The following is a 22,303-nucleotide window of genomic DNA, read 5'->3' on the forward strand; positions in this document are numbered from 1 at the left end:
TCACTGTTCAAAGTCCACATTCCAAATATACATAAGCAAACAACAGCATAGCTAACATACCTAAGTCAGTCTCCCATTAAATGCCTGTCTTTTAGGGAAGCAAAGCATTGAAATCCAAATACCAGGCATGCATGATAAAAGCAGCGCAGCCTGGCAGCCCCCTCTACTTTACTGCCCCCTATTCATTCACTACTTGTTGAAACACAGTTGGTTCAGAGCAGCTAGATAAACACATCCATGGAGCTGTCTGAGAGGAGGCTCTTCCAGCTTTTCACCAGTGCATTCACTCGGACATCTCGAAACAGGAGAACAAGGTGACCCTTTCTGCGGCGCACGTCAGGAGCCCTGGATTGTTCCCTTTGCTCAGGCAGTTCTGGGCAGGCAGGGAACTTGCATTCCTCCCCACAAGGTGACAATATTTCTCCAGGGTTCTCTCTCCTGCTCTCCTTCACCACCAAACCTCCCCCGCCCCCCCCCTTCTCCACCATTCCCTCCACCCCTAGCGGGCTCCCCTTCCCTTCAGAACACTCCTTACCTCTTAATTAACTGCAGGTAACCACGATCTGCCCCCCCCCCAAATGTCCACATAGCCAAGCGCTTGGAAAATCAGCCGAAGAAGAAAAGAGTGTGGCTCGCAGACGCCAAGCCAAGCCAGCACACAACATCACGGAAGGCTCCCCGTTTTAGCCGCTCTGCACTGGGGAGGTAAGTGTTTGTGCAGCGTACACAGGAGACCTTCAATTGGCCAGATATGAGAAGGAGAATGTAAACACGAAGGCGGGCCGTAGAAGGAGTAGGCAGTAGGGTTTAGCTGTAATCCGAACTCCCAGAGCCAAGGGAGACGTATAGGAAGAGAGAGAGGGAACTTAAAACAAAACCATCTGAGAGCTGAACACAACATTCCTGTACCCTGAAAAACCGTGCTTTAATTAGAACGGTCTTCCTTCTTGGCTATTTCTTTCCACTCTTTGTGAATCGGGGCCAGATAATTTCTCAACAGTAGGTAATCACAAAATTATATGGCAACGCTAAAATGTTTCGCACTGGCATAAAACCAGATGTGCGCAGAAAACCTCAATTGCTGGGCTCACAGATTGTTTCAGCATCGGCATGAATCAAGTTTGGAAAGAGTGAACCTGCACAGACCACTGTGCTTCAACAGCAATCTTTTTTTTCCAGTTTTTACTGCTTCTGAAGATAATAAGCACATACTTATCAATGACTAACAAGACAATAAAACCTGTGAAAAAATGTTGATAGTCGGTTTTCCAACATATTTACCTATGTTAGGAATTTAACAACTTAAAATTCTCCAGCATGTACATTGTAATTACACCTTTATTTTTTAAAAATCCATGAGTCATTACTTTCAAGAATTGTTTTTAATTTTGAACTAGACAGTTCTTTAACATCATCGTATCTTTTTAATGTTATGCGGTATATATTTTAGACCTAAAGCTAGGAACTTGTAATTGAAATGCTGGAGTTTTAATTTAGCCTAACTAATTACAGTTTTCACTATAATCAGCAACTACTGTAACACTAAAACTCTTAGTTCTATATCCCCAGTGGTAACAGGCACACATTACAAAAGAACTTTGATTTCCTGGGCTCGCTCTGAAAGTCGTCCTTGAGAAACAACAATGAATAGGGCAAGGTGGTGCTGTTGTGCATTTTACTGTACTCTTAGTCATTCTGTCTTATCTCAGCAATATCTGTAAAGATAATCACACCCTTTATTTTTTTTAAATTGGAGGGCAGCATAGCGTAGAGGGTAAGCCTTTTTATAAAATTTTGATTTATCTGAAAACTGAATGACTTTCTCAAAAAAAATGCATGTTTAGCTTCTATTTTACTGATGAAAATACCCAGGTGAGAAAGCAGTTTCATGTGAACTACACACTGCTTTTATTTTATTGCTTGTAACAATCTACAAGAATGTTTTCATGTTGCTTGTGATCTTTTATTATTTTGATGAAAAGAAACAGCAACTTCTTTCAACAATTAAACAGAGCTGGACCCAGGGAATATCAAGTCATGTCTTTTTTTCTAAAAATAAAAATGAATTTGAGAGGGTGACATAATGAAGTGGTTAAGCCTTCGGACTCATAACAGGTGGACTGCAGGTTCTAGCCCCTGCTGCTGTTCAACCTTGTGAGGTGTTTCATCACAGTACACTCGTACTGTATGTAGCTTTGTACTCAGGAATATAAAACCCTGTCATTCAAGACACAGCCTTACTGCACTGACGAATTCCAGTCAGGGTGAGCATCGTCTGTAGTTTTTCATTGTCTTAACTGACAATCCATGAGGTTATTAAAATTTTGAAAAAAATAACTTCTGTACATTTTAAGTGGGTAGCTGCGTCAGCATTTGTAGGCAACAAAGGAACAAGTAAAGGTTTATTCCATGCTGAAAAGAGAAGAAAGAAAGGTTTGTGGTTAGCTTACACCCGAAGAAAGCTCCACAGCTGAAACCTTGTGTTATGTACATTTTGATATGCATTTTGTCATGCAAGTTGTGGGTGTGGGCATGTATTACTATCAGTGTGGACTGATATAATAGAGAACAGTAAATAAAAACAAAACTAAAGTCAACTGGTAGATGTATAAAAATACAAATTTCTGTGTAAAAAAATTGGTACTATGACTTTAAGGTTCCTGGGTGGACATAGTTGACCCTTAATCTCATACAGCCCAGTAAAAGACAGTACTCTGCAATATCACAGAGAACTGGAGTTTGATGACTGGCACAGTAATATTATATAGTCTGTTGCTGTAGATGAGTTGTTACACAGTATTCACAACCAACCTGCAATATGCGGAATGGATTTTCATTGACCTACTTCTGAAGTGGAAAAGGTAGCCTCTGGTATTTGCTAACTGATATTTCTGTGTATTCCCAGCATTCACTTTACATATATGCATGTGTAAACTTTAGCACAGCCCTAATATGAGTAAATTATGTGCAAGCATTTGTTCCACAACAGTGCTTTGAGCCTCTTCTTGTGGTACAGTGATTTACTGCATTTGTACAACACGTCTCTCTTTAAAGAAGCGATGATGGGTGATGAGGCTGCAGTCTAGGAAGCAGTGTGGATCGCTCTGGACTCAGAGGACATACCTTGGACCAGAGGACTGTAGGTTCTAAATCCTAGCTGGAATGCTACTGTTGCAGACTGGAGAAAAAGTAACACTTTTTTATAGTGCATATCAGCCAGCAAATCTGACTTCACTCAGACTGTCCTGCTGTATCAACACGTCTCCGCTGTTTTAAAAATTCGATTTGTTTTTTAAATGAACCAGAAGTGGACACAAGCAAAATGACCCTAAATCCAGACTGTGGAATTTATATCTATTTTATTTTAACTAATGTATCCATCATGAAATCGCTCTCTAAAAACTGATTTTGTGGATAACAATCCATTGGATTATACCATATGAATGAAAATGGTGAGGGTGCAAGTCTACAAAATGGGATAATCGCTCATTTAAACAGAAGTGGAAAATCTGTAACTAAACCTTTTCTGTGTTTACACTGTCTTTTGAGATTTTTGCCATTATGTTTCACTGGATTATATTTGCTCCTTTACCACATGATCAGTATATCAAGGACAATAAGTAGAATACTTAAAATCACAATAGGCAGAATTCTTTTATTTGACTTGGCAACATCCACTCACACAGAATGGAATGATATGCACTAAAAAACAAGTTCTTGGCTGATTACCAAGTGCTGAATTCCACTGTCATTTAATTAAACCTTCACTCTCAGGTGTAATGTTTGCTGAGAAAATTTGCTTTGGAATTATACTACTGGAGTGTTTGAGGTTTGTGGAAGGAATGTCCCCTAAGTAAAGAACAGTTTTTCATTGTGTTTTTTTCATGCTTTTTTAAAGCAGCTGGAGTGATTACATTTCCAAAACAACACACAACACAACAACTCCTCTATCAGTAAAAGTAATAGAATTCTTTTTTTTTTTGCAGTATCTCTTATGTTCTTTTTCATTCTGTATCTTGTTGAGTATAAATAAACAATCTCACGGGAAAAAAGACAGCTGGCAGAAAAGCATAAGAATAACCCACAGTTGGGTTAGACTCATTGTTCAGAGGCCTCAATTCCAAATGCGACGAGCACCCACAAACTAGCACAAACAAGTTAAAAGAGGAACACCCACTGTTCAAAAATCAACAGCGCTCAGAAAGAATATTTGCATCTGTGGCAGATCTTGTTTTTTAACATAACAGGTGCTGGGAAATGCTATTTGTAAGGTCTATTTTTAAGTTTCCTGAATTTTTATGGATCAGCAATTTGAGATAATTTTTTTATGAAAGAGCCTTTAGAAAATAAACATTTTTTGCCTGACATAATCCATGTTCTTGTATACTAATACAGCAGCTATAAATGATAAAGAAATGTGTTATAAAAAAATAGTAAATAAATAATTCACATTGATCCCAGACATACTTAAGAGAGATGTGAACATATTTACTGAACACAACCAAATGGCTTTAACTCTATCATACCTCAATTTTAATGATTTACACCCTACTGAAAGCCAGGAGAATATGCTGAATGTCTGTCTGGAACATTATTCAAATACAATTATTATTATAAATAACACAATCACTACTGAAGTATTGTAAAACTTCTTTTATGCCGTTTACTGGTTTGGAATCTCCTTTTCCTTCCTCTCACTTACGATCGGGCTCTGAGAAAGACCATCACATGCATGTTGTGAGTAATAATAATTTAATAATTGCTTACACTTATATACGCTTTTCTGGACACTCTACTCAAAGCACTTTACAGGTAATGGGGTCTCCCCTCCACAACCACCAATGTGCAGCATCCACCTTCTTCGTACTTCTTCGTCAAACTCACACAAGGTAACTCAAGGCCCAGCTAACCACCAAAGCAGGCAATCTTAGCCGTTGCAAAACTCAGAACTGTTTTCCATGTAACACATTTGACAAATACTACAAATACTACTTCCATTGTGAACATGCCACAAGTCAAAGTCAACTGGGCAGACTGGTGGCACTGTGGCTAAGAATCTGTGCCTCTGGCTGGAGGGTTGCTGGTTCAAATCCCACAGCCGGCAGGGGAATCCTACTCCGTTGGGCCCCTCAGCAAGGCCCTTCACCCCTAGCTGCTCCAGGGGCGCCGTATAAATGGCTGACCCTGCGCTCTGACCCCCAGCTTCTCTCCCTGTCTGTGTGTCTCATGGGTTGATGCGAAAAAGACAAATTCCTAGTGCAAGAAAACGGCACATTCTTCCTTCTTCCGCACGCTGAGAAAGAAGACAGAAAAAGCAACTGTACCTTCACTGTCCGGGCTCATGTGTTCAAGCGAGTCCCAGCGGAACAGCGGGTCTGCGGTGTTGTAGTCCACAGTCACGCCGGGGCCGTTCTGCCATAGCTCAGAGCCTGGAACAGGCATGCACACTCACTGACTCCACACGTGATGTCACCACACAAGGACACTGGGCTGAAGCCAGGACAACTCTATGCATCCTCAATTAAAAACTCCGTGGCCCCTCAGATCCATATCTAAAGATATAGTTCTACAGACATCTTCACATTTCCTGAGTCTCCTTTTGTTGTTTGCTTCATGGGTAAACTGTCACAACTTTATGAATTTCTCATTCATATTTTTATTGTTAATCCAATGAAAAAACTGAACATTTTAAGGTAGTTGTATGACATATCAAGATTCTTAAGATACTTCCCTTTAACTATATCATTTTTTAAATTTATTTTACATTACTTTTATTTATTTTTTATTCTTAAGATACTTCCCCTCTACCATATAATTTTTTATTTTTATTTTACTTAAGGCCCCTTTGCCATGTAACATGAGTTCAGCTGCTTTGTGGATAATTAGAAATGTTCATCTTGTCACAATAATTCTGGTCGCCATATCTTGGCGTCTCTTTCTTACTTACTGTTGCCACGTTCCCTTCAGCTCCACTTAGAAAAATGACAGAAAGCTAGCTATCCTTTAACTTTTTTTCTGCAACTCCAGCTTCTTTTTTATTATCATACCCCATTCCCATTTTCTTTTGCATTATCCACTTTCCTTGTTCTTTAGTGCTGATTTTTTCAAAATGATTTATTATAAAATACAATGTATAGGAACATGATGCCTAAAACCTCAGTTCAACTCTGAGGCTAACACAATTAAAAATCTTTTAATTATTCTATTCCTGTTTCCAAACGCACCCCTTGAGCTGTATTTACCCTCTAACAGTGTGGTGGAAAGATTCACGGCGATACTTTAAAGCAGTGCATCACAACCCTGGACCTGCTAACACCTATCTCTCCCACCAAGTACTAAATCACAGGCTCTTACTTCCATTTTATAATCTATAGATCTTTTTTTTTAATGTTCTTTTCACTTTTAAAAAGCTGAATGAGGTTTGTAATTGCTATGAGCCCAGTGCTGTAAAAAGCAAGTTCCAGGACCGCACTAAACTGGACTAAAGCAGAAGGAAAAACACACTGACTCACTGTGGGAGTGTCAGATACAGTACAATTCCAACCTCTGTCTGTTCATCAGCAATTGATCACCTATTAAAAGCGGTTTAATCAGAAATAAGTGAGTACACTTAGGACTTAGGCATATGGAGAGGAATCTGCATGACGTTATTACCTCTCTCCTGAAACTGCCTGCACTGTTGATTGATACCATGAGGGTGCCTGTGTTAGGACAGGCGCTCAAATCTGACATCTTCATTCCAAAGTGGTGAGACTGTGATGTGTCTACATTTCCTTCTCTTCCTCAGAATTTTTTTTTCAGACCATAGCTTTCCCTCTCAGTTGCTGCTGGAAGATACAGCTTCAGGGCTCTGTCAGCATTCTCCGCTTGATTTATCTTTTTAAGGCAATGCATCACCACCGCAAAACTGGCACAAAAACTACTGTAGTTTGACTCAAACAAATGTTCGACATCCCCTTGCTCTGGTATGAAAACACCTTTTGAAGTCATTCATTATTCTATTCACCTACAACTTGCCCAGTGACTAACAGACTGAGCAACTGGTGGAATTTTGCATGACTGAAATAACACAATAGGGGTAAACACAAGAGCTGCCCAAAGGATCTTCCACGACAGAATAAACTAAGTGAGTAGTACCTTGAACCTTCTCCGGACTTCCCGAAAACATCAGTTCAATCTTCCCATAATCTGGGAATCTGTCATCTAGAAAGTCAAAAGAGGTTATTTGATGGTGGTACCGGTAAAAGATACAATGAACAGGCTGCCGGGGGGTAAGTGTTAAAAAATGAGTCCTGTAAGAGTTCAACTGTGTTTAAACAGACAAGGCAAAGTACAGACTATTTAATATACATACTGATTAACAAAAATCTTCTGTCGCTTATGTCACTGTCAGGTTTATCGGACCACATAACCCTCATACACATGGTTAGAAGCTCTCTATTTAAAAACAAAAAGTCTGTAAGCTTTAAAAGAAAAATCCAAATTTAGAAAACTATCCATCTTTACCAGCATTTTAATGCATGAAACTAGTTTGTTGCTTAGGTTTTCTTCACAGAACAGGACAGCGCTTTCCGGCCCCTTGACTCTCTCTGTCTTTGTCGCCTACCTTCACAGGCGACTTCCAGGTCCTCCTTGTCAAACACTAGTCTGTGCCCATGAACAGCGCCCGTGTGAAACTGAAGGCGAAAAACAACCTCTCTTGCCGCGCAGTGCAACCTCTTGTGATAACATTTAATCTGTAACACAGCGGGAGAAATTACTTGGTAGAGTCATATAAGTTCGTGAGCAATATTTTATGACCTCGTCCTACATCTCCTGAAACTTATGAAGATGATTTGATCTGCACACATGTACGATATCAACCAAAGGGCAATCGCCAAAGCTGAATATGTACTATTATGTAAGCAATCAGTAAATCAATGCTTTGTAGGGCAAAAGCATCTTAGATACAGGTTAGTTAGCTCCACAGTTAGTTATTTTAAGAAACATATTAGCATTCTTCCAGTGCTTTAGGAACTTACCATTACATCACCTTTCAGTAGCTGAGCAGGTTCCAGGGCAATACAGATCCTGCTTCTATAACCTGCTCCCACACGACTGGACAGAAATAACATGAAACAGTATTTAGATAAAAAAAACAGAGACATTAAAAAAAAGATAAATCAATCATATTTTAATAAAATAAAAGGCTTACTAAATTCCTGAGGTGTACACTGATTCCATTCCCTGGTAGACTTTCAAAAACGGGTGACAGACTGTAAAATAAGGACAGTATCCTTTTAACTAGAAAAATGTGCTTCGGATTAATTTTTTTTTACAAAAGTAATGTTTATATAGATACCAGCAAGCAAAAAAATCATCTTTGTATCAGCAGTGTAAATTGTATAATTCTGAAAAAAATAATTCACACACTTTGAGTGCTCTTAATTAGGCTACCAAACACTGGAAGCCTGCAGTAATTACAAGGATTTCTCTTTCCTCACACTTTTCAAGCTTTTCATATTCAGAGACCAGGCAGCATGGCACTTTTATTCTCATGAGGTGTACTGAGACAGACCGGCAATTCAGTCTTAAGAAAAATGATTAAATCTTTCCAAGGCATTTTATGAATAGCGGCTCCACTTCTGAATTCAAACGAGGTAGATTTTACTTTCATGTGTTTGTGAATTGTGTTATTTAATAATTAAATGTCAAAATGATTCTTGTATTATACAATGCTACTCACTCTATGCGTTGAACTGTTCTGACTCTTTCATTAACGTATCCACAGTCCCTTCTGAACATGTAGCACGATTGTGAATTTCTTAGTAAATTTTGCCAGGCAAGTGGTTAATAATCAAGAAAGAAAATACTCCTGAACAAATAAGGATCCGGGATAAATCAAAACGTAGTTACAAATGCAAACTCCAAAATCAATGCCCAATGGCATACTAGTATTGGGTTAAAACAAGCAGCAGACTGTTACATCAAGCAGCATGTTTGAAAATTGCAGGTCCAGGACTTGGATTAGGCCAGTCAAGAGGAAATGTCCTATCCCAGTAAATAATATCCACTCCATCCAACAGGAGCAAATAAAGCACTGGCTTCCATTTGATCCCAGGAGCAGCAACTTTGTGACCATATGACTCATTTCTAATCAGTAAATCGCTCTCTCACCCACTACCTGATGGTCTTCCTGTACAGTTTTGAGTTGGATCATGCTTATAAGAAGCCTTTACCTCCACCAGTGTCAAAACTGGGTACTCCATGAAGAATGACAAAATGCAGAAAGAGGGGTGAAGTGTTCATTTTGATGGACCCAGTCAGAAGACTGTTCAGGAACCACACATACCTGCAATGAAAGTGAAGGTAAAGTGGACTTCCTGGCACCCAGAGAGTAAACTCCTTCCTTTTTCATTGCATACAAGTAGATTGCAGCCTATAGAAATCGAAGAAGTAAAGTCCTTGTGCACTTTGTCCATATATAAGTTAAGCTGTGTTTTTCTTTCCTGTCACTGCTGCAAACCGAGGGGCACACTACTTTTTGCTCTTGTTTTCTTGAGGAGAAAAGAAACTGGCAGCAGATTTAATCACGGGTTCCTCCTAAACCCTTTACAATTTTGAGGTCACGACTCCTAATTTATTAGAAAGGAAGTAATTGAACGGGATACAGAGAAACCTATTAAAATAAAAGATCAAAGCTACAAAAAGATAACTGTTCCATCTCTAAATTATAGAGCTCTAAATATATGAACTAGGGAAAGACAGCCGATGTGGCAGCATCATTTAAATCAGGAAAAACAAGCTTTTCTTTAAAGCAGAACTTAGCCAGACAGACGAAAGTGCTTTAAAATGCAGATGTTCAACTCGGAGGTCCTCCTTTAGCTCAACAGAAGTGCCTGACAAGTTTGTTACTGTACCTGGACGGTGTTGTCTTTTTGAAAACGGTAGTCTAATAGAAGGGGATTAGAATGAGTCGCTGCGTAACTGTCCAGGCTATGAAGGATCAAGCAGTAGTTAATCTGATGCTGAAGGCTTCAAAGCTGGAAGGCTCGGTTTTCTAGTCTCTTTCCTTTTACTTCTCATAATTAACACTTACGTGTTCCTTTGTCTAACATAAAGGCAGAAACCCTAATGCTCTGAACTGTTTGGGACTGAGCATCCGGGTCAAGTGGGATAAACACCTCTCGGCTCCCATTGGAAGTTAAAGAATACACAGGGGGGACACCATTGAGGCGTATCTCAGATCAGGAAAGATCTTAGATGAGAAGAGGTCATAACTAGTACAATTTCTGTCCCCCTGACATTGTTTCGTGTGGTGAATTTGTTTGAGCCTAAAGAAGGCAATCTACCGCATTTTAAATTCAGCACTCTTTTCATTTTTCATGAAATTTATATGCTGACATTTGCCTTCTTGATGTTCTGATGTTCTGAATTTGATCGGTTGCCACATTTTCTCCTTCAGGAAAAACAAATGTTCTTTTCAGATTGACTGCGAGAAACGGCATGGATTTACCCATACACTTCAGGGGAAGGGACATTTAAATAAGGTAGCTTTCATAATCATTTAAAAAATTATCTCATTTCCGGACGTGTGTAATCTAAATCTGCATCATGGAGTGTTATAAAACTAATATTCCCTCTCTCAGCAAAGCGCGAAAAACGGGACTTACCGTTTCTGAGACGCCGTCATTATGGCGGACACCTTATCATCATAAAACTTCTTCATTGCAAAGCGGTCCAGCGCTTGGTCAGCACTGGAAAAGAAATCGGTATGTATATATGTTTCGGTGACATTTCAAACCCATGGCAGCAGGCTTAGGGTGACGTGCCCGAAAATGCACAAACAAGAACAATTTTATTTTTTCAGTTTTGCACAGGCCATGAAAACTGGGACCGCAGTAGCCCCTATCTACAGATGCAGCATTACTTTGACCTGGTTAGATTTCAGGTAGGTTTCGCAATGGCAACTTAGTATGATTTAGAAAGCAAAAGTGCTAAAGTGCTTTACGTGCAGTCACAGCATGTTTTTTTTCTCTACAGGTTTGCCATAGCGACCCAAAGTGGTGTCTTTTCAGTCCAAAGTCTACTTCACCACGTCTGTTGTATTGAAGACCATCTGTCAATAATAAACTTGATTACTCTTGCTTTCTCTTTAATGTATAGTTTGCTTATTTTTATCTTTCTTAAGTAGTGTTAAAGTAGCTACATACGGAAATTCATTTGTTGAATGAAAAAAGTAGAGATACTGTATAAGTAAGTTACCAGTAAACTTTAACAGGATTGTTTTTCCACTTTATAAAACTTATCGGTTAAAGACATCTGTCCAGTAATGTACAGATGTGCTTACAGTAAATGTTTAAATGCATAAATCACAGATAAATCCGAAATAAAAGAATCTGCACAAAAGCAAAGTAACTTTATAATTGTACATATGAAACCTGTCCTTTTGAGTTATTCACTGATCAAACTTAAATTTTCATTTATTCATTAGCATTTGTACATATATTCTCACATCTGAAATATTGTGGCTATACCTGAAGAGGTAACATATCTCTCAAAAACCCTGTAAAATGAAGGTGTCTTGAGAGAATGAGGAAGAGAAAAATCTTAGTTTTTTTATCAGATTAAACTATATTCCATTCTTTCAACTACTTTACCACCCTTAAACAAATTCATTCAGCAGTATTTTAAATAAGAAAAAAAACAAATTTTATGAGCACACTTTAACATCCTGATGTACACCTGGGATGGAATTACATGGTGTTTTACAATTTTCAACATTGCTTTTAAGTAATTTGGAGTTTGGTAACATGCACTACCCATTAGCGTTCTTAAATATTATTTAAACGTTCCTATTGATACAAATCCACAAATATATATACACATGTGCAAGTACACCATACAGTATATACAAATACACAAATAATAGCATCGTTATCATCTATGTTACCTTGCTGATATGTTGGTGAAGTGTACATATGAGGAAATGACAACTCCAATTCTGCTTTTGCCACCCTGGAGGAATAAAGTAACAAGTTCATCTTCATTTTATTTACTATCAAAAAGCTTTTAAGTTGAGAGATCGCTAGACAGGAGCAGAAACAATTTATTTTGTCTGCAGAGTAGACATTAATAGGTCTCCAGACTTCTGTGATCTCGACTTTGGTGTGTTTTCATGGACTGAATGCTTAAGTGCCTATTCCCCATTATCAACAAGAAAAACTATGTATATTTTTTATATAGACAACCTTTGGTAAAAAAATGAAAGGATTTAGTTTTTTTGCAAATATTGGCATCAAATTGTTATCTCTGAATAACCTCATTATTTTGCTTTATTGTCTCTTTCACCTTATCACTAAAACATGACCCACTTGTGGGTTTCATACAGCATCAATAGGGAACTGTTACTGTCTAAATGAACAAATGTTTTTATAAAGACCAGGCTGCCCACTAACCTAATGCTCAACATAGTCTGTGTCAGGAAATGACCATCAATGTGTTTTGCAGTGAGGAGGACATTCATGAGGATTACATCACCTGCACATACCACACTACTGAAGGCACACTTTTCTACAGTAAAAGTACCAGAATGATTCAGTTGGCAACCGAGAGTCCTGGCTTACTCTGCAGTGGATGACCACCACGTGCTGAGGGTCACTGTTGAGCCAGCTCTCCATGGCCTTGCAGATGGTGCAGATCTTCTCCAACGGAGGGGCATGAAGGTCAGGCCAGCCCGTATCCATGGTCTGGAAAAACAGCAGGTCTCCCAGTTCATAAGGACCAGCGGAGCAGAGCTAATTTCTGCTCTGCCAAGCTCAACACATAGTATCCCACAGCTTAGATCTTTCAATCGGTCCTCTTTAGACACACACGGAGAAATAGAATCAAGCACGATTAAATCCAGATTTGTGCTCTACATCAGCTATTACTCAATTCAAAAACAATGCTTTTATCTGTGTGTGTGTTTTAATTGTATGGGACCAAAACTGTGAAGCAAACTGGCTGATCTGTGGTGGCATTTGATCTGAATAAAAGCTCATACAGGAGCAACACCATATGCCAAGAAGACCCCCAGAGATACTGCACATCCAATAAATGTCAGACTGGTTTTGATTTTGAATTAGCTTCATGTTAGACACATTTGCAAAATTACTATCAAGTCTCAATACTTCAAGAATTAATTCTTGTGTGAAGGAAGCAATTATTAAGACCTAATTTACAATTCATCTAGTTAAAATTTCATACTACTGCGACTAGTGAATATGTAGAATCACAAAAGTAAATTCCTTATTTTTTCCCTTGATTGTCACAAACTGTTTTTAGTCCTTGACCAGGGTACATGTACTGGCCTTGAACATTTTCATTTGGTTTAGCAAATTATAATCTTTATCTTCCAAGGCCAGAGAATCTGGAACTAAAAAATTACAATACAACAAACATTATATTTTTTGTAGCTTTAGCAAGTACTGATCCCAGAAATTCATGATTATATCAGACAAGCAGGCTACCATAAAAAAAAGATAAATCTTGTAGGCAAATACATTTACAAACATAGGCTATTTACATAAGAATTTCACTACAGTGTAGGGGCAGATAAGTCTTTATACAAACACGCACACACATATTAATATGTAGAATGTGAATAACCAGTACTATTGACCCACACCCTGCTAAGTCAAACAGAACCACAAGATCTACTTACTCATGTGCAATTCTAAGAAAAACATACCTTGGGGTTCATTTTGGTGAGTTCATATCTCTTTTCTGAGAGGTTTATAACCTGCATGAAAAAAAGACATTCATAACTCAAAATGTATAATATATTATGATATCTGATTAGGACATTACATCAGATTGTTGTTTTTTGCTTTTTCAATTGCATATATTTACCACTGCCTCCTGATGCTGTTCCATAAGGATTATCTAATAATATAATCCTAGCTTAAAGGATCAATTGAGGCACAAAGAGAACACAAACGTTTATGATTCACACCAAAAATTCATTAAGCATGTGGTTCTTGATATTGTAAATGGTGAACAGGCTGAGTAATTTTGTTTCTTGGTGCAAGAAAATACTAAGCTCAACTCATGTGATCAGGTATTCACAGGGAAGGATGCTCAATGTTTGGTATTTTAAGTTAAAATTGGAAAAATGAGCAGGTTTAGAAGCTGTATAAACAGCAATTCAAAAATACATTTTAATTAACACTAAAAAAGTGAAATAACCATGAACATGTCTTGGCACTGTCTATGACAGAACATGCCTAGAGAATAAGAGGCACAGTTTCAAAAAACATCAGACAAGTCCAGAGAAACCAGGAAAGCAATTCTTTGATGGACAAGTCACATCCCGGAAGGCACACCAACCCAAGACTGTCGCATCTATCTGTACCATCTTTTATCATCAATTTCTGAAGGCCACCACACACAGGAATGTCTGACCTGTGCAGCAGCATGCTTATACTGCAGCTCATGGATGATGGCTAATTGTGAACTACTGTACATCATTGTCTTCTGTGAGCCAAGGAGCATCTGAGACAGAGGCAGCAATGGCAGTATTGCAGCAATGGCAGCAAGGAATACTAGTGTGCCCTCAGTGGACCTGACAAAGGATGTGTGGATGGACATCTTGGTGAGTATTATGCTACCTGCTGGGCACGCCTCTCCCCAGTGGGGCAGAAGAAGTTCAAAGGAAATCAAGAGGAAATTCATGCTGCCTATAGATAGAAATGTTACTACTACTAAATGTTACAATGGAAGTGAACAACTCTTCGTGACATAACCTGCATGCAAAGCAAACACTTTGCCCTGTTGCATCAAATCCAAAAACCAAATTCCATTTACGGATCTAATCACAGGTAAGACTGAAATCGATGCAGCTTCTGATCTCAAAGAAAAATGTGGCACGCACAGAAATGCAATACAAAAATAATTCTTGGAATCGGATTCTGGCATTTCGAACTAGCTACTGTATTTGTCGATAAGGGCCAGCTGCTAGTGTGCTGGTACTGCTGCTGGTCTAAATTACAGGACAATCTCGTTAGGTCTTGCTAACTGTTTTGCAATTCAACGTCCCCATCTGTCAACTTTATTCTGATAATTGTTGATCACATATAAAGTAATTGGGGGTCCAGATGTCAAACGACACTGGAACAGCATTCGTGAACAGGAAGGTAGGAGGTTCTTACTAAATAGTTGTCTGCATGTTTAGATTTGAGCATCCGAGTGACGTCCTGCAGGTTGGAGAGGTAGGTTTCCTCAGAGCAATCCCTGGGAAAGGATACTGCAATGATGCACTCTGTGATGTACGTCAGATCCAGTTCATAGCCTTCCTCCATCCTGGCCTTTGGAACCACTCTCCAGGACACTGAAATGACAGCACAGCATTATGTTGGTAACTTTAGTAGTTTTCATCTCCATTTCATCTGGTGTTGAATGGGGGGCTTCACTGCATCAAGCATTTTCAGCAATGCTCAGAACATTTCAGTAACAATTGAGCACTCAGAACAGTTTTCAACAGCACCCTCGTCCACGAGCTGAAGGATCATCAGGCAAAGAAATGAAGAGGACCACCACCACTGCCACTCATCAGCTGCGAACATGTCAGGAAGCCCAGCAATAAACACCGATTAGGTCCAGCTAAATTCAGAAACGCCTTAAAAAGAACAAAGAATCACGTAGGTGAATGCAACAAATAACAGATGGAAAGGCTTTAGGGAAAGGAGCAAGGAAGATCATCTATTCGAGAATGAGCATCAGTTGTTTTTATGAATTTCAAAAAATAATCACCATCATCAAATGTCATCACTATAAACTGATAAACAAGATTCAAACAAAAAGGTGCTTCTCTAGACATTGTTTTAGTGCTTTTTCTTTAAACAAAAATTATATATTTTGGGTCCTTCGACTGTAATGGGTAGAATCGTTGCTGTGAAAGATGTCCCTGACTATCTTTGCTTTGCAGGTCAATACGGAGCCGCACTCGGACTTGCCAGCTAGCCTTGTTTATAACCACTGCCCTTGTCTGACAGCGTCAGTAATGTATTTCATTACTGACTGATCCAATTACCGATGCCTGAGTGACACCGATGATGCGTATTGAAGTAATACAATTATTCCCAAGACCACTGTTGTACAGTATTTATCATCCAAACATCATTTATTCTAGTGTGTAGCAAAGAATTTTGTTTCAGACTGCAAATCAGCTGTTGTAATTTTCAACAGAAAATGAGTTCCTGTGGAAGATGCTATGGCAGTAGGCAGTTCTGTCTCACAGCTCTAGGTTCTTAGGTTGGACTTTGTCCCTCTGCACCTGTGTTTTCTGCGTGACCTTTTAAATTATTACATTGTTATTAATGTATTATTATTACACATTAGTTCAATTATTATTACAAATGAGTTCACTAAAATTGCATGTAGTTGAATATTCATGTATTTAAATTGATTTAGTTTCATACAGTAGCTTTCAACACAGGCCACTACCAAGTGGAATGAAGCAATTATTCATGAAATGCAGTAGAAAGGTCATCAGTACAGGAAACTAACATTTCTATTACCACATTTAACTTGTTTTGTGTTCTGGGGTATGAAGACTTACTTCTAAGTAAATATGACTAGCAGTGTCCCATTGAGACTAATACCCAGGGCTGAAGATGATTTAAACAGGGGTCTGTAACCCTGGTCCCAGAGAGCCTCGATCCAGTTTGTCTCACAGATCACCCCAGATCAGCTTGTTTTAAGATTGGGATGACTTGTACATTATTGATCAGTTTAGCCAATTCTTTCATCCCTGAGGGAATCAGAATTTCTCCATCTTTCTTGTCTTAAATAATCGCTAAATTACTTCAATCATTCACCTGATTACAGCTCAGGTGTTCCACGTCCTTAGATATCAATGATTTTATGGCTACCAATACAAACCGCTGGACAGGACTCTCCAGGAGCAGGGTTGGAGACTCCTGATGTAACCCTGTTCCCCAGCTCACCCAGTCTGAGGCTTAGTCATTTAGATATAATGCAATTAGAAGACTAAGGTTATGCTCCTTTTACAATTTCCACACTGTACAAGGGCACAGCAGCTGAAAAGATCATCTTGGTCAGATCAGCAGTGTTTCAATACACTGTTACAGGGATTTCTGAATGAAGCACCCAGTAAACCAAAGGGGAAAAACTCTTAAAGTTTTAAAATTCCTCTTAAAGGAATAAAGAAAAAAAGGATACATTTAAGAAAGGAATCAGTTGGATTTATTACACAATATATACATTTAAAAAGTGTTATATTACTACTTAAATAAAACAAAAGATGACCCAAAATTCCTGAATCCTTAATGCCCTTCAACTTTGACAAAAGTTGCTTTCTTGTTCAACATAAATAAAACTGATTTTAAATCTGACATACACACACAATTTTTTTTCCTTTGTTCCTCAAGAGTCTCTACCTAACAAAAAAAAGACAGTGAAAAACTAAAGAGTGATAATCTCTTTCAGAAAGAAAAAGTAGCACTAGTAAACGTGATTTACATTTAATTTGCATTCAGAAAAACAGCTATGAAATAAATATATATACTTACTGATGAATAGTATATACAGGTAACTGAAACAGCAGCCTTGCTCAATTCAGTGCAGGAATGCCTTACGTAATTTCTCGAGCTACGACAACCAGAGGCCTAAAATCTAAACTGGGTCCATTTCATCTAGCAGGAATTGTTCCATTTATAACAATGTTTAAAGTGACCAGCACAATTTCAGTTTTAATGTGTCCGAAAGAACCAGAGCAGTGTAATAGTCAAACTGCCAGATTACTGAAAACATCACGGCAAATAAGCCACCACCTTCGACTCAACCTGAGACCTTAGTTTTGCGCAGACTGCTCAAAACGTCACCAGGAGCTCCTTACTCCCAATAGGCCCTCTGCACTAAGTATTTTTTCTTTAAACAAATGAAGCCCCTTTCGGAGTATTTTACCAGACAGAACAACTACAGAGGTGCCTGAAATCCTGTTTTTCATGCAGACGACCAAGAAAACTAACTTCATATAGAGCAAACTGCGCGCGGACTTGTTTAAGCCTGCATTTTTTATTATCGTTTCTGCTGTTTTCTTATCCTTAAACTCTTGCCTCCCAAAGCCCTCAGTTAAGGGAAGGGGGTAGTTCCTCCTGAAGGCAAGAATGAGCGGTGTCTGGTAAACTGTTCAAAGCCCACACATAGCTCTATAATTCGAGTTGAAAAGGCAGAAAAAAAGAAACTCACAGAATCCATTCAACAAGCTGCAACAAGCCAGTTGGCAGATGCTGAAGATTAAAGCGTCTCAACTTCTAAATGAATCCCCTCCGGGAACATGTTTTTATATAAGCACTGTCAGCAGAGCTAAAATATGCATCAAAAATCATTAATTAAAATAATATTCCCAGGAGGCATCACACCCTTGCTGTGCATCTGGGTTACATAATGTCTCTGAATCTTCCTCCTAACGCAACAGGATCCAGAATGAAATAAAATTTTAAAAAGTAATAAACTAAGCCAAAGTGAGTGGACACATGAGCACAAAACAACAGTTAAACTGCAACATCTGTAAGACAAAACAAATAGTTCAAAACATTTTTTCAGACCATGAAATTGCAAATCGCAATTCCGTGCTGCATTTTGAATATAGAGTATTGTATACCTTCAGGATAAAATTAAGAATGATTGATACACTTCTATCATTTCCAAGTTTGGTGTATATGTAAAGGGTCGAGCCATTTATTATGATTAAACATACAAAAAAAACAGCAGAAAGGCCTGGCTTAATATGGCACACTATATATATATAATACTCCAATTGCCGGAGAGGACTGTAAAATACACATCCAAAGTAGAAGCGAATGTTACAGTTACTACCTTGGAAATGTCTGCTACCTTCACACCCAGTGGGAGGTGCTTTTTAACTTGGATCGGACCCTCAGTGCTCATCACAGGAACGGTCCCAGGGAGGGAGATGAGCATCAATGTGCACAGCAAAGGCAACGATAACAACGAGTAGTGCAGCAACCCGAGAGGCAGCCAGCAGGGGAAACAAGCGGAGCTATCGGCTAGCAGAGAATTGGGAAGCACTGGATGGTGCTTGAATTGACAGGAAGGTGCACAGAACGGGATGTCCAGTTTAACAATTAAAAGGCGAGATAATGGATTCTTAGTTTTAAAAAGAAGTACTTGAAAGTGGCACAGCATGGCACGGATGAAATGTAACCCTATAAAAGTAAAAAGGCGACACACCAGCTGCGAGTGCGCTTTGAAGTTTAATATTTGTAGGATTAATGCTTCCTGGCTTTCAAAACTCCTTCAAGCAGTTTTCTGATAATTTATCCATTTTTTTTTCTAGCCCGCTAGAAAGGGGACACATCCCCTTCTTGGATCTGGGTAGGCTGGGTTCATTTTCACAAACACCCACGCTCAGCATCTTCCCATCTGACAGGAGTGCAGCTTCCTCTAACAACTGCGTCCAAAACTGCTCTCCTCTTGGAAATGCCATGCGGGGACGCTGCCAGATCATTACCACAGGTGTATTATTTTTTTAATTCAAAAAATGCTATTCATCCAAATCATGAACAAAACCAAAGACCGGAGATGAACTTTTTTTTTTATGAAATGCTTAAACAAAAGTACAAAAGCCAATACTTCAGAGACTGTAATGTGACCTTAAAAATACAGGAAGATGGACAAAGCAACTTTGCACACGCAAAACTGCAAAAGGAACTTACGACATCTGGATTTGTGGAAAATTGTGTAAATCCAAGCAAAGATATATTTAGCAAGTTCAACACAGCAGAACATTCAAAAGTGTGTATGTATGCAATCTAGGGTTTTACAGGCCTTCTTCCTGTAAATCTAGTCTTTCACATGATTTAAACATGCATGCAAAGGCAGATGAAAACAGCATGTTTTCAAATTAAAAATGATGACCTATGGCCTCTAAGAAACATGTATCCACCTAAAGCTGTTTTACTCATTCAGAAAGACAATGTTTATATTGTTATTCAAGCGAAGCTTTTCTAGAGGAGAACCCTTTTTTAAAAAACATTGGAGAAAGCATAGCCTTATTAACTGGAGTGTTGTTTTCCTAGGTTTATTTTATCTGTTACTGTGTGCACATTTCACCTATGAATCATTAACAGAGCAGATGGCTCAAATGTGAAAATAAAGAACGGAGCTCAGATTCTTCTGCTGATGCGATGCATTATTTATTCTACGCATCAAAATCTGCCAATATACTGACCACCTTTAACTATAATAAGACACACAAATGAATCCTGAGAGTTGCCGGTGTACAGTGTATGAACTAAAAGTACAACCCATTTAAAAAATCAAGGTACAGTATAGGTCTTTTACTGGAAATCATGCCAAATCTGAAGGAATAAATTTTGTGAAAACTACAGTTATGTCATCCTGTTCAGGAAACTTCAGGCTATATAAAACCATATCATTTATCTGAATTACCTACTTAGCGAAACCCTGATCCATTCAGTTCTCAAAGACTTGCCAGTGGGCAATGGAGCAGCAGTTCAGAAGGTCTTCAATCATGAGTCGTGTCAAGAGGTAACAGTGACTAATGAAGCACTGGGATACCCCAGATGCTGTAGTCCTGTAAGATATTCTTCAGCCACGTGAACATGTGCTTCACACCGAAAGCATGTGGTAAGGGCTTGAAAGACCGATGCACACTTAAGTTCAGGACATCAGTGAGGTAGGCCGGTCCGTTAACACGTTCTCAAAAGGCAAGAAGAGATGTAGGATACAGCGCTTGTCACCACCACACCCTCCACCCCATCATCCTGGGCCTGGTAACTGAAGACGGAATCTGTAGGTTTGTCTTCATACAGTATCGGGGAGAAGGTATAATGTTTTGTCTCACAAGCCAGAAGTCTAGATGCTAGCTAGTACTTGCCATTCTTATAAGCCTTCCTCGGTCATTTTAGAGTCATTTTAAGCTTGACGCGTAACCATCCTGCGAATGGACAAAACCAAAATTTTGAAACTGACTTTTTGCTAAGCGAAGGCCCTGCAGGAACCTGAACGAGCAGCCGTTGAGACCTTCCGATCTCCGTCAGGGAAATCTTAACAGCGCAATAATGGAAATTCATGATTACTGATTCCATGATTTATGGAATATCTGGAAGAAACAGAAATGAGTTGATTGATGAAACACTTAAGTCTTGTGAGTATATACTGTACAAACTATGCCTTTCTTTGCATCTGTTACATCTACATGCAACTTAAAAATAGTTATTAAGGGAACAGAAAATAATTAATGTGCTGTCAGTGTATTTTGAAGGAAGTGTCACATGTGGCAATTCCAGTGTCACTTTAAGAAAGAATAACTGAATGGAAAGTTAAATAATTTGCTTTTTAGAAAGTGACCTTCTTTATTCCACCCAGGTTTGCGCGATATTTTCTCAAGTCAAAATTAACAGGAATATCGGATTATTAAAACATTTACTCATTAAGCAGTACAAAACACTGGGCTGAGCTCAGTTCATTTCAATGCATTCATTTAGTATACCAACGGACAACTGCTGGTTTCTCTGTCATCAACATTTACTGTTTCATGCCAATGATGTTTTTTTTATTGGTTTTACAAGTGGGTGCCAATCATAGATGGGAAACTACCGTTGTATAATTAATTATTGTATAAAATAAATGTTTCCACCCTTCAATTAAACCTAATAAACTGAAGAAAAAACTCTTATTCAAATACCCCTTATCAAGGTTGCTACACTCCACTGTTCAACAGAAACTGATTATCTCCACCATGAGCATGCGTAAACAGAAGTAAAACTGGGTGAGTCCCCCAACATCACCACATATAAGATGTGTGTCGTAATAGCTTTAAAATAACGTGACCAAACTGTTTATTTTCAGATGGGGTTTTATGCATTATGAAAGGAATGAAACACCCATTCTAACTGCCCACAAAAAGAACTGCAGAATAAAACTAAAAAGCAGAGGAAATTTGTTTTCCTCTTACAAAATACAGTTTAAAAACACACTGATGCAGATTTGTCACTGGTCTAACAACACTTCAGAAAAAAGCGTGCATCCGCGTGCAAGTAAAATACAATTTAAAACATTTTCCCCAACGAGTCCAAAAAGAAATGGGAACCTAAACTGAAAGAGCTGCCAAACAAGCAATACCTAATTATCAGCCTCTTTCCCAAAGGTTAGAGGAATGCGTTCCAAAATGGATTAGGATTTTTTTTCTCTTGCTTTCCTGCAAACTCCCAGTTTAATAGATTACACATGTCGACTGTGGCTGGTAGTAAGGAGCACATACAGATTTCTGTAC

General features: G+C 38.6%; 1 protein-coding gene and 1 long non-coding RNA gene across 3 annotated transcripts in view; one reads left to right on the plus strand and one right to left on the minus strand.

Moving 5' to 3' along the window:
* Positions 1-22,303, minus strand: part of tns3.2 (tensin 3, tandem duplicate 2) — an 83,679-nt gene that overhangs the window by 56,566 nt on the left and 4,810 nt on the right. For both annotated transcript variants that reach the window (XM_069190903.1, XM_069190902.1), the window contains exons 2-12: positions 15,171-15,349; positions 13,712-13,762; positions 12,606-12,728; positions 11,933-11,997; positions 10,653-10,736; positions 9,219-9,331; positions 8,195-8,255; positions 8,022-8,097; positions 7,607-7,736; positions 7,138-7,203; positions 5,325-5,429 (exon numbers count right to left, since the gene is read on the minus strand). In XM_069190903.1, the coding sequence (XP_069047004.1) occupies positions 5,325-5,429; positions 7,138-7,203; positions 7,607-7,736; positions 8,022-8,097; positions 8,195-8,255; positions 9,219-9,331; positions 10,653-10,736; positions 11,933-11,997; positions 12,606-12,728; positions 13,712-13,762; positions 15,171-15,320 (1,024 nt within the window). In that variant the 5' untranslated portion in view covers positions 15,321-15,349. The remainder of the gene's footprint in view (positions 1-5,324; positions 5,430-7,137; positions 7,204-7,606; positions 7,737-8,021; positions 8,098-8,194; positions 8,256-9,218; positions 9,332-10,652; positions 10,737-11,932; positions 11,998-12,605; positions 12,729-13,711; positions 13,763-15,170; positions 15,350-22,303) is intronic.
* On the plus strand, positions 235-11,133 carry LOC107078303 (uncharacterized). Its single transcript, XR_001479244.2, has 5 exons — positions 235-705; positions 10,445-10,529; positions 10,629-10,751; positions 10,850-10,930; positions 11,023-11,133. It is a non-coding gene; the product is annotated as an uncharacterized lncRNA (long non-coding RNA).

Source organism: Lepisosteus oculatus, chromosome 6, assembly GCF_040954835.1.
Source record: "Lepisosteus oculatus isolate fLepOcu1 chromosome 6, fLepOcu1.hap2, whole genome shotgun sequence".
In the NCBI taxonomy this organism is placed as follows: domain Eukaryota; kingdom Metazoa; phylum Chordata; class Actinopteri; order Semionotiformes; family Lepisosteidae; genus Lepisosteus; species Lepisosteus oculatus.